We start from the raw sequence: 16,474 nt of genomic DNA on the forward strand, positions 1-16,474 counted from the left end.
GAGACTGCCTCCCAGCATGCCTGCACCCCCTGTGGACCCCCGGAGCTGGCCTCCTTGGGGAGAAGCAGAGGGGAAGGTGGGTGGCGGGTCAGGTGGGCGCCTGGGCCCTCACACCCTGTCCCCTCGGCCCAGGCTGGCCTGCGCACCCTGCATGACCTGGGGCCCGAGATCCGCCGGGCCATCTCTGGGGACCTGACCGCCGAGGAGGAGCTGGACAAGGCCATGAAGGAGGCTGTGTCTGCAGCCTCAGAAGATGACATCTTCAGGGTAGGTGGGCACCCCGGCCGCAGTCTGCAGCCTCCATAACCTGGGATCGGGGCAGGAGGGCGAGTGTCCTGAACCCGAGGAGAAAGGCCTGGGTCTGTGGTAGAACCAGCCCTGTGCCCCCAGCTCTCCTACTCCTCTCCCCACCCCACCCCTGCCACTCCCCTCAGCTCTCCCCACCCCCTCCCTCCGCCTCCATCCAAGCCTAGTCCTTCTCAAGCTCACAGAGCATCACTGGGCCCCGGGGGAACAGGAAGCCATTTTCCTAATGAAGTGTTTCTGAGGAGACACTTCTTCCTTTCACATTGCAAAGTGGTGGCCTTGGAGCCACATTTAAGCCACAGGCCTATTTTGTCTGCCAACCTTTGAACGCATGACTCATTCAAAAAATCTAGACTTCCAGCCTCTCTTGCAAAAATTAGAAGACGTGCGGCATCAGGCAGCAGATGCCTAGAAGCCAGTGGTGATCCGGACTTGGACCATGAGGTCTCCAGTCCCAATCGACCCCTCCGGCCCTCCACCTTGGGGGATACCGAGGCTGTCAACAATACTAACCATGAAAACTAGAGCCCACTGGGATTCTGAGGCCCTTGTGCCCAGATCTCTTCAAGAACCCCAAGGCACTTGGCTAAAAATCCTACAGCAAGTGAGAAGCTGCCGCCCAGATCTGAGGCAGAGCTGCTCACCCTGCCCTCCCAGCCCCGCCAGGCTCCCAGGCTGCAGGACTCGGGGTGAGAGGGGCCCCTGAGGGTCCTGTCCTTGCCATCCTTCTCCCCCTCACTGTGAAACGTGCCTCCCTGAATGGCTCAGGGACACACTAGCATGTCAGCGTGACCCGAGAGACCCCAGCCTGGCAGAGGCTCCTTGCCCAGGACAGGGAGGGAAGCTGGGAGAAACACGGACTCCAAATTCGAAATCTAAGACTCTCCGGGGCAGGAGGCCATGGTTGATGTACTTGCTGTGGTGATTCTCAGAACCACTTGGCCAGCGCAGTTTCCAGCTCACTGAGCCAGCCGGGTCCTTGTCTGTCAATGCCCTTGGCACCTTCTGGCCCCTTTCTTTGCCCCTCAGCCCCCACGAGCCTGCCTGCCCCAGGGAAGGGTCTCCATTCCAGACAGTCGCTGCGCCTGCCCCCCATCCCATTGGTCCCGGAAGGAGGTCCTGTCACCCCTCCACCTGTTGTTCCCCCAGGGGTCTCAGGGGACTGCCTGGGCCCTTCCAAGCTGCCAGGCCCGTGGGCGAGAGGCCTGGTCAGCTGGGTGCTGCCCAGCGCGGTTGAGCTCCCTCCCTACCCCGCGGGCCAGCCCCTTCACCCACCGCCCTCTCTGTCTCTCTTCTCCCGCAGAGGGCCGGCGGCCTGTTCGGCAACCACGTGGGCTACTACCCGAGCGACGGCCGGGGCGCCTTCCCCCAGACCTTCACCACCCAGCGCCCCCTGCACATCAGCAAGGCAGGCAACAGCCAGGGGGACACCGAGTCCCCCTCCCACGAGAAACTGGTGGACTCCACCTTCACCCCCAGCAGCTACTCATCCACGGGCTCCAACGCCAACATCAACAACGCCAACAACACCGCCCTGGGCCGCTGCCCCCGCCCCGCTCTCCACTCCGGTGCTGTCAGCACCTTGGAGGCCCACGGGCCCCCCTTGTCCCCTGCCATCCGGGTGCAGGAGGCCGCGTGGAGGCACAGCTCCCAGAGGTAAGCTGGGGGCGCGGAGGGTCTTGGGAGGAGCGTTTGGCCGGCAGACCCACCTCTTGGCCCTCAAGCTGGGGTGGACCACTGCTGCTGCCGAGACCCCAGCCAGAGGGCAGGTGGATGCTCAGGGAGGCACCGTGGCCCCACTGGCCAGCACGTGTCCTGAGGTGCCCGCCTCTAGACAGGGCAGAGGAGCCCTGGCCCGACCCCTGAGATGTTTGCGTCCTGGAGACACAGCAGTCTCCGCCCCCCTGGCCCTTCTCAAGTCTCTGCCCAAATCTGGCCTTGGGGCCAACTGGGATGGGACAGGGCCCCCCTCTTCTAGAGGCCCCTTTGGTGGCGCGCTCACCTGCTCTTCCCCAGCCTGGGGCGATTCCTGGTCATCCTGCCAGCATCTCCAGCCCCCTGGCCTTTCTTTCCTTCCTCTCTCTGCTCCCCGGTGAGCCAGGACTCCCAGCTGGGATGTGCTGGGCTGGTGGTGCCCACCCCACGCTCTGGGCCTCGGGCAGCATTTACATTGGCAGCTCTGGGTTCCACAGCCGGGGGATCTGGCTGCTTCACCCGAGCAGGACAGCGGTGCCGGCAGGAGCTCGGGCCCAAAAGTGACCTCTAACCCCCAACCCGTGTCCTGAGCAGCCTTCGTCCCTTCCAGAAGCAGGCTCCCCGCCTTGGTGTCCGTGCCCCCTTCACCACCACGCCTGAGTCAGCCAAGGCCCCAGCCCTGAGCCGTGTCCCTCCCCTCGCAGCTCAAGGCTGAGTGGGGCTGGGGCCAGCTCTGCCCCCAGGGGGTGCTGCCCGCCTGCTGTGATTCTCCACCCCAGCTCACCCCATGTGCCCCACCACACCCTCCCCCTCCCCTTCACGCCAGCAAGAGCCTTCCTGTCTCATGTGTACTTCACCCGGGGGAGGGCACCCCCTCCAGGGGAGCTCAGGGCTTACCCTGAGAACCGCCCAGATCCTCCCTGAGTGGCTGATGGGCCCCGGGTCAGAGCTAGACAATGACCCACACTCAGTTCTGAGAGGATGAGCAGAGATGACTCACAGGGAGTCTGAGCATAAAGGGACCCCAGCTCTCAGGACCTTCAGGGAGAAAGATGGACGCAGATGGGAAAGGGGGGCCGGAGACCACAGCTAAAGACCACATGACCAAATGAACAGAAGCCCAGGGCCCAGGGGAGAGCTCAGCCCAGGGTACATTCTGGCGTGAAGGGGTTTAGCTCAGGGGACTCAGGGGACTCAGGCTCAGGGGACTCAGGCTCATGCCCCTCTGCTCAGAGGAGCAAGCCCCTTTGTGAGGCCTCTTCTCTGTGCTTGGCTCTAAGAATCAACATCAAACTCAAGGCATGTCAGCTATGACCCCAAGAAGCCCCCAGCAAGTGCCCACAGGCCCCACTGTCTACAGCAGCAGGAGGGACAGCCGCTCCCCCTGCCCCCACCCCAGCCCTCATGTAGGATCTGACCACCCCACCTTCCAAAGCACTGTCTCATCGGCTGCTTCGTTTGTTACAACCGAAGCCACACAAACAGACAGCTGTACTGGTGGGGATGCTGAGGCATGGGTGGGCAACGTGACTTGTGCCTGGGGAACCTGACCAGCTCAGAACTCAGATCTCCTTGGATCCTAATCCCGAGGCCCCTCCCCGCATGGAACCCTAACAGGAACATTCCTGGGTCCGTCAGTGGTGGTGGTGGGCCCTACCTGCTGGGGGAGGGGAGGGGCTGGCAGCTGCCGACCTTTGTCTCCACGCTGGACACTTTAGGTGCCCCTCCCGGGACAGCCCGATAGCCATGCTGTGTCAGGAAGAGGCCCCTGGGGACGAGACCTGTGCCGTGCACGTGGACGAGAACGCAGAGCACAGCAGCGAGCCCAGCTTGGTCTCCACGGAGATGTAAGCTCGTCCCTCCCTGGGGAGGGACCCCCGACTCCTCCTCTGGCAGCTGCAAAGAGGAAGGAAGCCCCCGACTCTGGTTAGCTTGACGCTTGCTTGAGAAATGATGCTTCCAGGGAAATATCTAAATGTTGTCTCCCTAAGCTTTTTTGACTGCGACCAGACATTGTAAATACAGTTTACAGTGAAGCTCAATAGATACACACGTGCATACCTTGACTGGCTCAGACGGTAAAGATCTGCCTGCCATGCAGTAGACCCAGGTTTGATCCCTGAGTCGGGAAGATCTCCTGGAGAAGGGAATGGCAGTCCACTCTAATATTATTGCCTGGAGATTTCCATGGAGAGGGGAGCCTGGGGGGCTACAGTCCATGGGGTTTCAAAGAGTCAGACACGACTGAGCGACTGTCACTTCATACATTTAAGTAGGACTATTCCTGAAACTGCATATTATAAAGCTGACAGCAGAGGGCGCTGTTGGCAGCCGTAACTGAAAACTCCACCAGAGCCAGTTAAAGGGAAGGGTTTTTAAACTGCAGGTCCAGCCCTGTGAGGGGGCTGTGACATTTGCTTATTCAGTTACAATCAGCACTCCTAAAAGAAAGCACAGGATGGGACAGGACAGCAGGAAGTAGCGTGGCCAGCGTCACAAAGGCAGCACTGTTTCGTGAAGATTTGTTGCCAAGTCTCATAACTATTAATAACCTGTGACTATTCCCCAAGCTGAAGCCGTGGTAGACGCTTTCCTGAGAGAAACGCATCATCACGAGAAACTGCCAGCCCTTCTGGCTTCTGACGTTCCGAGGAGGGAGTAATACATGGCCACTCAGCATCATCTGTGCCCTCTGCGCACACTCAGTGCTCACAGGCCACTGCCCAGCGTGGATGAGCCGGCCTCGGCAGCCAGTGAGGGATTATGAGAGGATCTCAGGGAGGAAAGCAGAGGAGATTGCCTACATAGCTGCTCACCCAGCAGTGCAGACAGCAGGACACAGACATTCAGAGAAGCTAAGGGTCAAACAGAAGCTGGGTCTTCAGGAGTGGGGACAACCTGAAAAGTAAGACAGTGTTACAGGAGGGTGACCAAGCTGACAGTAAGAGGAACGTCTGGTGGGTTTTATCCAGCACCTTCCTGGCTCATGGTCAGCGCAGCCGGAGGACAGCCGCTGCCCTGAGAGCACAGGTGGCAGCCACGTTGGCGACAGAAAGGGCTGAGTGCCAAGGCAGCTCCACTAGGGCCTGTGCAATCAGCCTAGGGCCTGCAGCGGCTGTTTTCAGGGAAGTGCCCCAGGCCCGGGCGCAGTGAATGCAGGCTCGGTGCCTGGGAGTCCGAGTTCAGCCCTCGCGTGCAGCCATCATGTGCCCCAGGGTAGGAGGAGCTGTTTCCCACTGAGTTCCCCCAGGAGCCATTGACTGACTAGACACCCCAAAGTCCCCCCACCATCTGTCACCAATGACCGCATGTCTGTGCTCCCACTGACCAAGGGTGGGCAGGCCGGGAGAGTGTAGGGAGGCACGAGCTTAGGCTCACACTGGGAGGGGCTGCATAGACAGCACCCACCTGTGAGCACGGAGGGGTCCAGGCCATTCCAGAGAGAAGCTGTGGACCGAGAACTGTGTTCCAGCTTTCTCAGCAACGGTGACCAACTTTTGCACACCTGCCAGCATCAGAGGCGTGGGGGGCACACAGGGAACAGGCCAGAGAAGCTGGGAGCTTCTGCTGCCGCGTGGACTATAGAAAACAGCGTCGGGGGTCCCCTCACTAAGAATCAGAAGTCCTGGGGTGACAGTCTCAAGTCCTGTGTTCCAGGCTCTCCTACCAGGATGACGAGAATCGGCAGCTGACTCCCCCCGAGGAGGACAGGAGGGACATCCGTCTGTCCCCAAAGAGGGGCTTCCTGCGCTCCGCCTCCCTAGGTAACCCCATCCCCTCCCACCTCCCTGGGTAACCCCACCCCCTTCTTTAGAGGCAGTCACCCCCTCCCCAGTGATGACAAAGCACACAAGGGGGACCAAGGAATGTCAAGGCCTGGCTGCGATGGCCTCCCAGATGGACCCCAGGGTGGAGCTGGCCTGGGGCTGGACATATGCTACTGCTACCTCTATGCGGGGGGACATCCTTGCCTGGGTGTGAGCTGTCGCAGCCACGTCCTCTTTCCGTGCTGAGTCATCACTTGTGTGCAGGTCGAAGGGCCTCCTTCCACCTTGAATGTCTGAAGCGACAGAAGAATCCTGGGGGAGACGTCTCTCAGAACACAGTCCTGCCTTTGCACCTGGTTCACCATCAGGTAGCCCCACCTGGGGACAGGCCGCTGCCCCTCCCCCGCGGGCTGGGTGCCCTGTGACGAGGAGCAGACCTCCAGACCCCCAGGCGCCCTTCCTGTCCCACACCATGGCTTCGTCCCCTCCCCTGCCCAAATAGCCTCCAGGGAAGGGCTCTGCGCACCCAAGGACCGTGTACCCCCAGGCAGGACACCCAAGCGGTCCTGGAGAGCCCCTGGGAGGGTGGAAGGACCAGCAGGTCTCATCTCCCTCCAGTGGCCAGCTGTTCCCTCCCCAGAGCTAACTGTCACTCGTAGCTAGAGCCTGAACATTGAGCAGCACAAAATTCAATCCGTGAAATACGGAAATAACCAAAGAATCTTCCGCAACATGGTCAGGGCAGAGATATGTCAGGAAAGCAGGTCCAGGCAGATTCAGTAGTTGAACTGGCTCTTGGCCTGAGTGATCGCAAATGAGGGGGTGAAACCCAAGCCCCCCAGCTTCAAGCTACTCTTAGGACCTTAGACCCGACGGAGGTTTCCAACAGCTGAACAATCCCCGAGGCCGGTCTCTCTTCTCCCGGCAAATCAGGGTCTAAACTGGACTCTCCCCCACCTTCTCACCTCCTTGATTACGCTTCCTTATCATGGGCTTTTGCTTTAAATGGCTTTTTTATACCAAAGGTGTTTGGTGCCCATCAGGGCTTATAGTCAGCACACGACAGACAGAGCGGCTCTGCCCAGATGAGGGCATTTCTGCTCAGGTTTTGCTCAGCCTGAGTGCTGTCGCCGGAGAACGCGTGGTCTCCATGGGGCTTTCTGGAATGTCAGCAGCTCTCTGGAGGCCCCAGGGAGGAGAGGCCGGCAGGCTGGGAACACCACGTGCCCTGCTGAGGGATTCCTAGGAGCTGGTCTCTCCGTCTCTGCTGATGGTGCCCGAAGGAAGACCCTCCCTCTCTTTGTTCTGCCTTCCTGATCCCCTCCAACCCATCTTTGGCCCTCGGGCTGGGCCTCCCCTCTAGGCAGGGTCACTCCCCATGGCCTATCACATCAGAGTTGATGGAGAGAATACACAGCTAACGGGGGCAGGGCTGGGACTAGAGGGAAGATGACCGTGAGCCCACTGGGCCTTGGCCTTCTGAGCTCAGAGGAGAAGGATCCCGGCTGACTGATGTCACAGGGTCTGTTAGGGCAGTTGAGATGATCCCTGGGTCTGGGTGCGTGACTGCGAGGGTGCAAATGCCGGGAGGGGTCAGAGACAGGGACAGGGTGGAGATCCCCTGACTCATGTTCTCCCATCCTGTCCACAGGCGCTGGCAGTGGCGGGTCTGAGCCCCCTCCTGCAGAGAAGCCATCCCCCTGGGACCCTCCCCCCACCACGCCTCACACCCCCCGCCACACCTGGCCCAGCCTGGCCTCCGCGGCCTGTGCCCACCCTGCGGCTGGAAGGGGCCGAGTCCAGCGACAAGCTCACCAGCAGCTTCCCATCCATCCACTGCGACCCCCACATCGGGGAGCCCACGCCCTGCGGGGTTGTCGGCACCCCCCGGAGGGCCCGGCCCGTGTCACTCACTGTGCCCAGCCCGGCAGGGCCCCAGGGCCGTCCGTTCCATGGCAGTGCCAGCAGCCTGGTGGAGGCGGTGAGTGCTTGGGCAGTGCCTGAGGGCTGGGCAGTGGTGGGGTTCAGGCAGAACGGAGGGGACCCTGGTTCTCCCAAGCACATGGAGCATCAAGTCTGTTGGCCAGAAAGACACTCACTCGGGTCTCCAATCCACGTGAGTGCCCAGCAGGCTGAGGAAGAGCAGTCACACCAGCCAGATCAGTGGAGCCCTGCAGGGAGGGGGCCATGAGGGAACTCGGAGCAGGAGGAGGACAAGAGGCAGGTGGGGAGCAGACTGGACAGGAGGGGGTCACCTAGGCTCACCTGCTGCATCCCCAAGGCCACCAGGAAGGGGGCAGGTGCTTCAGGACAAAAGAGGTGGGTGCCAGGCACGTTCCACACACACACACACACACACACACACACACACACACACTGTCCCCGGATCCTCAGCCCCAAAATGCAGCTGGGGCACTGGGCCAGGTGTCACCAGAGAAGCCTGAAAGTTGCCTGGGAAGAGTCCTGTGGGGGATCAGGGCACCCCCGGGGGAGGATCCGGGGGAGCACCAGGCCCGTGCTTCTTCCATGCACGCAGCCTGCCTGCATTTGGTGACGGTGCCCCACCCCGAGAGGTCTCTCCTCGGGCCTGCACGCCTGAGTGTCCTGGGGGCACTCCGTCACACTCCTTCCTGGCGTGTAGGCACATCCACACCCGTGTGCACACACACATGCATACATACACACTCTCTCTTCCCCAAGTGACCCCTCAGAAGGCCCTGCGCCAGCCCCACGGGGAAGGGCTGGGCTCACAGTAACGTCCCCGGTCCCTGTCTCCCAGGTCTTGATCTCGGAAGGATTGGGGCAGTTTGCTCAGGACCCCAGGTTCCTCGAGGCCACCACGCAGGAGCTGGCCGATGCCTGCGACATGACCATTGAGGAGATGGAGAGCGCGGCTGACGACATCCTCAGCGGGGGCGCCGGGCAGAGCCCCAACGGCACCCTGCTCCCGTGTGCAAACTGCAGGGACCCGGGGCCGGACCGAGCGGGGGGTGTGGAGGACGCAGCCTGGGCGCCCAGCGCCGAGCCCCGCCAGGGCGCAGAGGAGCCCCGGGACAGCAGGGCCTTCGCCAGCGGCCTGTAGCAGCCGGGCCGGAGACGCCGGCTTTTTATTTGTCTCAATGTTCCTAATGGGTTCGTTTCAGAAGTGCCTCACTGTTCTCGCGGCCTGGAGTTAACCGGAACAGCGTCTTCATTCATTTTGTGGGGACAAGACCAAGTCGGTGGCCAGGAGAGGAGCAGCCGCAGTCCGTGTCCGGCGGGGGGCGGTGGGGGCGGGGGCGCGGGCACCAGGGAGGGGTCCACCTTGGCTCCCCAGCCCTCACCCAAAGGACCCTATGCTAAACGGGTGTCTTTCAACTTTGCTTGTAAAAAACTCATTTTGCACATATTCTGTATGAGCCTCACTGTCCCCATAGAGCCAGGGCCCTGTGCGTCCACAGAAGGAAAGAGGACCCGGCCCCCCCTGGGGAGGAGGAGGCCAGCCATGGCCACCCACGCCACCTGTGTCTGGACTCTTCCTGCCAGGCCACAGTCGCGGGGCCAGGGGAGCGGGCGTGCCCGCCAGTACAAGACCAGTGGTGACTGTCCAGCGCGCTTTTGTTTTGGGGTTTGACATTTTTCTTGACAGCATGTCGTAGTTTTCATTTGGGTTTTTTTTTTAATATATAATTTTGTTTTCCCAGGGGGAGGGGAGAAAGAAGAGTGTTTACAAAGTTTTGCAGCCACGCACCTTACTGTCTTCACTTTTGCAAATGTAGATTGGATTTAGTTTTGTTGTGTTATTTAGCGGTCGGTTTCTTTTTCTACGGAGGATTCAGCTGAGCCGCCGTAGGAGGGTTTTGTCAGCCATCATGTACACCCAATAATTTGTTATAATTTCCGCAGGTAGTGACAAGATTTTTTTGGTTTGGTTTCCTAATTTAAAGGTGTAGGGTCTTGCACAAGCGTGTATAGTAGTGGGTGCCCGGGGTCTCCGAGTGTGTGTGCCGTGTGTGCGGCGGGTGGTGTGTGTGTGGTGGGGGCCAGTCTGCAGCCGCCAGGCCCCCCACAGGTCCCCTTCAGGCTCAGCCATAGGGAGGCCTGAATCTGGGGCCGTTTGAAAGCAAAAACAAACCACTGTCTCTGCTTCTGAAACGGGAATCAGTAACTGCATTTTCTGTCCCACAAGATATGCAAAAACAATGCAATAATATTCATTTTAAAAATACAATTGTGAGTTGTGTTGGCATTAAAACTGTATTTAAAAAAACCACACAGAAATTTAAGGGAGAAACTCAGAAGGCTTTTCGCTTCGATTTGTTCTATGTAACGTTTCACTGCGTTGATGGTGTTTCTGCTGAAGAGACCGTTATACTTGAATTCAGGTCAGTCTCAGTATTTTACAAATATTTTTTTAAAACTGAATTGCAATTGTGCCAAGCGAATATAATGAATTAAGTTTGTTTTTGAATTCACTTCTTGTATATTTGCTGCATGTAAGTAAATCATTTTGTATTTGGAGTGTGACAAGCCTTACCTTTGAGCTCTTAAGTGCTTTTCTACATGTGGCTGGGAAATGGGACGGCTCTTCTTCTCGCTTGTGTGACGAGTGCCGGCACTACCCGTGTGGGTCCCATGCAGACTTGGGCATCGCTGTTTTGCATATCTTGTGTTCGCTTCTGTTTGCCTCCACTTTCCCGATCCTGGGTGTGGGTGTATCCGTATCTTGCTTTGAGAGACCAGGACTCATCTATTCCACCCTCACTCTGTCGGCTGTGCCCCAGTTCTTGGATTTGGGATTTCTCCGGGGACAGCCCCGCACCGTGAGGGGTCGTGGGGTGCCCTGACCAGCCTCTTCCATCACAGGCAGGCACAGGGCCCCCTCCCCCAGGAGAGGTGGCTCACCTCACTGCCAGGCATCCCCCAGCACAAGCGTTCCTTAGGAATGTGTCCACTGACCAGGAGGGTGGAGGAGAGGGAGTCCTCGGCTGGAGCCAGGCAGCAGGTGACATCTCGTCCATCCAAAGTCAAGGGCATCCGACTCGCTTCTCCACCTTCAGGGTCTCCTCCAGGGTCTGCCGTCATGGTGTGGCAGCCACGGAGGGAGCAGGATTAGGGGTGGCGCGTAGGGAGCTGGCGGTGAGGGTGGGACTGGAGGCACTGGGGGGCATCTCTGTTGGGTGCTGAATCCTCAAGGAGATTCCAGCAGTGAGCATTGAAACGTGACCAGTTTGGGGAAACAGGACCCAGGCATTCATCTAGACCCTCCCCGTCGAGTCGCCTCCAGTGCCTGGCTCGCCCAGCCCATCTCGGTGCTGACTCGTGTGAGCAGCCCCTTCCTCTGTAAAGATGTGCTTTGCTGTGATGGGCTGATGCTCAGCCCCCGGTGAACGCAGGCTGGGGACAGCAGGCTGCACCCTGTTCCTCCAGGCCCAGCCCTTCCCATCTCAGGCTGCTCCTCGGTGCCACCGTGGTCTTCTAGACCTTTCGTTCAAGTCCCTTGTCCCCTTCCCCCGTGTCTGCCTCGGCCACTAGGATGTCAGCTAGGGTGGAGAACAGAGCCTTTCAGCAGTGGTGCCTGGTTCCCGCTGCGCATTTGGCCCCCGGGTGAGAAATACGGGCCCTCAGTGGGCCTCCCCCACACACCCGCACACACATGGCCTCCTTGTACTGCCTTTCGTTTCTGTTTTGCACTTTCCATCTGTGCCACCAAGTCTCACTGGCCAGCTTGTGCTAGGCTCTGCCAATGGCGCCCTCATCCCATCTCACACCGCAGGCCTCCTCACTGCCTGCTGGTCTGTCGGGAAGACCTGTCCAAGGAAGGGTCTCCCTGGGCCTGAGCGCAGGCCGGGCTAGCACGGGACGGACATGTGACACCTGTCCTCCTGAGCCTCATCCGCAGCATGGTCCCCATCTCTGCACCTGACATAGCACCTTCTCAAAAGCAGAGCCATCGAGTCTTCTGAAACCCTCAGGTGGCTGGAGAAAAGCCACAGTAGCCGAGGACCCCACGCGCCTGAAGAGTTTGGGTCCAGGGTTCGTGAACCTGGCTTGTGTTTGTCCACTGACAGGCAACCTCTTGTTTCCACCTTGATTTTACAGTAACTCAGGAGCTTGTCTCCTTCCCACCCCCTCCTAGAAAGTTCTTTTTGGTCTTGGGGAAGAAAGGGTGATTTTAAACCCCCAGATTTCAGCTGGATTCATGCGTTTTTCTCAGCTTCCATTCAGAAGCTCTCTGTTCCAGTCGCTTCCCTCATCTCAGTCTGGCTGGACCCAAGACTCTTGTGCACCCCATCTTTATCCTCCTCTGCGCTCTGGCTTCCAAGCTCTGGGGGTCATCAGGAGCTGCCCATCACGTCCTCCCCACCATCCCCCGCTCAGACCATCTCCCCAGCAGTCAGCTAAGGGCACCTTGCCCTCCAAGTCCAATGAAGCATCTTTCTGAGGAAAAGGAGCCCCTGGAAGGAAGAGTGTGGAGGTCATGGAGGGGGTGAGGCTGTTCTCCAGGGGGCGGGTGATAGCACCTGCCCCCACCCCAAAGGCCAGGAAACAGAAGGGACTTAGAGCAGCACAGGGAGGAGGTGGCGGGAGCGGGGATCAGTGCTGGCAGCCTTGTCACACCTCATCACAGATGTGGCTAAGGACGGTGGTGGCCTCTCCCCACCCCGCCGAGGAACCTGCAGGGACAGGCATGTCATGTCTGAGAGGCAGCAATGGCCAGGGAAGGGCGACCCGGTGTCCACCCTCCAGGTGCCCAGGCCAGGCTCTGGTCTGTGGCGAGCACTAGCACAGACCCGAAGAGAAATGGGGACACAGGGCCTGTTTGACCCTCGTGTCTGCAGCTTCTTTCCATGGAAACGTCTGTGGTGACTGCCCACCTTGGCCGGGAAGGTAGAGGGGCCGAGACCCCAAGATCTGCTTCAGAAGAAGAAAAAATAAAATTCCGCTCCAGCTTATTTCCCAGCCGAATTCCCAGCCGAACCACCCTCCCCGGACGTGTGTGGTGTCTGCCCCCGCCGCCCCCTCCTCTGCGGACCCCCTTCCCACACGTGGGCCGTGGGCCCTGAAGGCAGGCGGGGGGCGCGGGGAGGGGCGACCTGAGGTCACCCCGGGAAGCCAGTGTCCAGCTTTCCCAGCGGCTGTACCGTCAGGGGGACCTCCCTCCCTCTCCCGGTGCCCCCCACCCCCACCCCCGTTTTCCCTCCACCCCCAGTTGGGTGAGCGGGGGTGCCCCGCGAGCTGATTCTGACATCATTTATTTGTGTCTTAATTTATTTTATTTATTTTTGTGTCAAAGCAACAAAGCGCTGCCTTGTGGGGCCAGAGAGCAAACTATCAGGTAAATGGGTTTTGCCAGGCTTCCAGTTGTCGGGGAAATGCTTGAGGCATGCCCGTGCACATGTCTACACACACTCATGTACACACGCACTCACCTGCACATGCGCTCACATGCACACACACGTGCACACACCTGATGGGGGCAGACGCTGGTCTTCCCAGGCTGATCCTCCTCTTAGAAGGCTGAGCACCGGCTGCAGAGAGAAGCAGGGGTTCCCCCACCCCGGGCAAAGGTGCCCATTGGAGTGACTATAAACTAAATGTCGTTGCCCTTCTAGAACATTCCACCACCCCTAAAATCGAAGTTTTCCTGCCGTGAACTCAGGAGACTTGGTCCACAGCCAAGGGGTGGGTGGGGGGTACCCGGGGGCCGCCTGGAGTGTCAGTAGAGCCCCCTCCTGGGTGGTTGCCCCGGGACATGCGGGAGGTACTATGAGGCTGAGATGGGCCAATGGCTGGAGCCTCAGGGTGGAGCCTGAGGCAGCATTGTCCCCAGAGGCTCCCTTTCTGTGGGAAATCAGGGATACCCGGGCCCTAGCTCAGTTCACCAGGTGACTGAGGAGAGTTCAGGCGAGCCCGCGGCCTGCAGCCCTTTGTGAGGCATTCAGGTCCCCATTTCAGAACAAGTGGCCTAGCTGGGATCCGGCTCTCAGAAAGGCAGTGGGACACTGAGCCCACGTGAATTAACAAGTTTGCCACCTGGGATCGCTTGTGCGTGAGAAACAGTTTCCTCCAAGGTCACATCAGAGCAGCTGTGGGGTAGAGGCTGTCTGTGTTGGGGAGTCATGTCTGCAGGTCATGTCTGGGCACAGTGGTGCCTGCTCACCACGTGGCCCTGAGGCTCCCACGCCACCGTCCTCGGTGCCCTTGGGTCTGTGGGCCGGGATGAGGGAGACGGGGTCTGGCCTCTGTCACCCACTCCAGCTCCTGCGGGTCCTGCTTCCAGGAGCAGGGCTGGCCAGGGGAAGCTCCTGTGCGTAGATGGGTCCCAGCAGGCAAGCTCCCCGCCCAACACCTCCACCGTGGAGAAGCCACACCAAGGCTTGAAAGGGAAACAGAACCTGGGACTCGAGGGAGATGGCTTGTAAACAAACAGCCCAGTGCCACGGTCTCCCTCACGAGGTGGCCCTGAGCCCCAGACGTGAGGCCCTGGGGGGCCTGCCTGTATCGAGTGCATCCCCCACCCTCAGAATCCGGCCTTGACCTCCCACCTGATGACCTGCTTCCTGCCTTTCCCCTCCGCATCCCTTTATTCCGGAGCCCTGTGCAAGGAAGCTCTGCTCCGAGGCTGAGATGTCCACGGTGAGCAGGTTTGGCCCAGTCTGTGACGTGGCAGTGAGAACCACCCGTGGAAAACACGTCCACTGAGGGTGAGGGTGGCAGGCTCCCGCTGGTGAAGCGCCAGGCACTTCTTTCCTGTTTTATGTGGGTGCCCCTTGAGCCGCCCAGCCGAGGTCCTCCGTGCGGGAGGGTCCAGACGCAGCCCCTCTGCTCCTCTCGTCCCGGCTCGGAGTCCCCCCAAATCCCCCCACTCACAGAATCACGCTGGTTCTCAGACAGTCAGCGCCCCCCCCACGCCCCCCACACCTCCCTTCGGGCCCTCTTGTGTTGTAAATACTGTTGTACAGTTTGTAACATCGTCACCTGAGTTGGTGGCCTCGCCCGTGTCCCTTCTCACCTCGAGAAAGGCCAGGGCGTCGAGAAGAGCTTCAGAGCCATCTCTGTGAGACGCTGTGTATATTCCTGTAAGATTGCATTTTTATCTAAGGAATGATGTTATTTAAAAAACAAAAAACAAAAAAAAAAAAACCAAAAAACAAGAATTGCAAATAAATTTCTTAACAATGTCCTCGTTGGCTTGGTCGTCTTGCCCTTCTCACCGCTTCGACCGTTTCCTGGACTGGCAGGACTGTTCTTAACCCTCCACTGACGTCTAATCCCCAAAGGGGAAACTCGGGGACTCTGACCCTGGGCATGGTCTCCAACCTCATTGCAGTAACTCACTGCATCCCCCACACCTTCCTTTCAGTTAATGGTCAAAGGTTGAAAGGGGACAGAAGAGAAGAAATTAAATGGATGATCCACAAAATCCAGATGCTTCTCCTCTACCCACCATCATATAGAAAAAGGCACAGAACTGGTTTTGAATGAAGCAAGGACAGGGAGAGGGGAGGGAAGGGAACAAGGGGTGGTGGGGAGAGGAGATCATGTACATCAACGTACTCTGGGTTCTCCCCAGCGGTCCAGTGGTTAGGATTCTGTGCTCTCACTACGGACAGTACAGGTTGACTTCCTGTCAGGAAACGAAGGCCCCACAAGCTGCAGGGCCGGCCCAAAAAACCTGTATTTTAAATTACTTTGAAAGCTATAAGCATGCAAAGTGAAAGTGAAAGTCACACAGTTGTGTGCGACTCTTTGCGACTCCATGGACTGTACAGTATTCTCTCCAGGCCAGAATACTGAAGTAGGTAGCCTTTCCCTACTCCAGGGGATCTTCCCAACCCAGGGATCGAACCCAGGTCTCTCACATTGCAGGTAGATTCTTTACCAGCAGGGCCTCAAGGTAAGCCCAAGAATACTGGAGTGGGTAGCCCATCCTTTCTCCAGGGGTTCTTCCCGACCCAGACCCAGGGATCAAGCCGGGGTCTCCTGCATTACAGGCGGATTCTTTACCAACTGAGCTATAAGGGAAGCCCTATAAACATTAAAGCTTCTTTCTTATTATTAAACTGATTCAGCTGCTAAGCTGCTAAGTCACTTCAGTCGTGTCCGACTCTGTGCGACCCCATAGATGGCAGTCCACCAGGCTCCCCTGTCCCTGGGATTCTCCAGGCAAGAATACTGGAGTGGGTTGCCATTTCCTTCTCCAATGCATGAAAGTGAAAAGTGAAAGTGAAGTCGCTCAGTCGTGTCCGACTCTTAGCGACCCCATGGACTGCAGCCTACCAGGCTCCTTTGCCCATGGGATTTTCCAGGCAAGAGTACTGGAGTGGGTTGCCATTGCCTTCTCCAACTGATTCAGACCAACCTTCATAATTCCCTGTGTAAAACTAACCAGTCCCAGAAACAACATCTTAGTTAGAAAAAGTTACAGATCATCCTCATGGACAATTGAGTCCATTCCGGGAATTCACTGCTCTCCCCACTCCTCTGCTGGAGCCCCACCCCCTACTCCCACCCCGTACCCTGAGCTCTGGAGTCCAGGCTCAAGAAAGGTGAAGGACTCCAGTAGACACTGCTTGTCCAGCTCCGGGAGGAGGAGCTGGGTGGGCACCCCCCAGGAGCTGCCCCTCCAGTCACAGTCAGCAACAAGGTGTTACCAGCAATGACAAAGTGCGTGCCAAAGCTTGTAAATGATACTTTCGATCAGCTGAGACAGACTGGAGACT

At 58.6% G+C, this 16,474-nt stretch overlaps 1 protein-coding gene across 18 annotated transcripts in view; it reads left to right on the forward strand.

Annotated features, from left to right (window-relative positions):
* Positions 1–14,934, forward strand: part of CACNA1C (calcium voltage-gated channel subunit alpha1 C) — a 395,857-nt gene extending 380,923 nt beyond the window's left edge. For all 18 annotated transcript variants that reach the window (XM_070790347.1, XM_070790344.1, XM_070790345.1 and 15 more), the window contains 7 exons: positions 133–267; positions 1,610–1,962; positions 3,720–3,848; positions 5,659–5,765; positions 6,033–6,136; positions 7,420–7,749; positions 8,548–14,934. In XM_070790347.1, coding sequence (XP_070646448.1) covers positions 133–267; positions 1,610–1,962; positions 3,720–3,848; positions 5,659–5,765; positions 6,033–6,136; positions 7,420–7,749; positions 8,548–8,850 — 1,461 coding nt within the window. In that variant the 3' untranslated portion in view covers positions 8,851–14,934. The remainder of the gene's footprint in view (positions 1–132; positions 268–1,609; positions 1,963–3,719; positions 3,849–5,658; positions 5,766–6,032; positions 6,137–7,419; positions 7,750–8,547) is intronic.
* The last annotated feature ends 1,540 nt before the right edge of the window (positions 14,935–16,474 follow it).

This window comes from Bos indicus, chromosome 5 (assembly GCF_029378745.1).
Source record: "Bos indicus isolate NIAB-ARS_2022 breed Sahiwal x Tharparkar chromosome 5, NIAB-ARS_B.indTharparkar_mat_pri_1.0, whole genome shotgun sequence".
NCBI lineage: Eukaryota > Metazoa > Chordata > Mammalia > Artiodactyla > Bovidae > Bos > Bos indicus.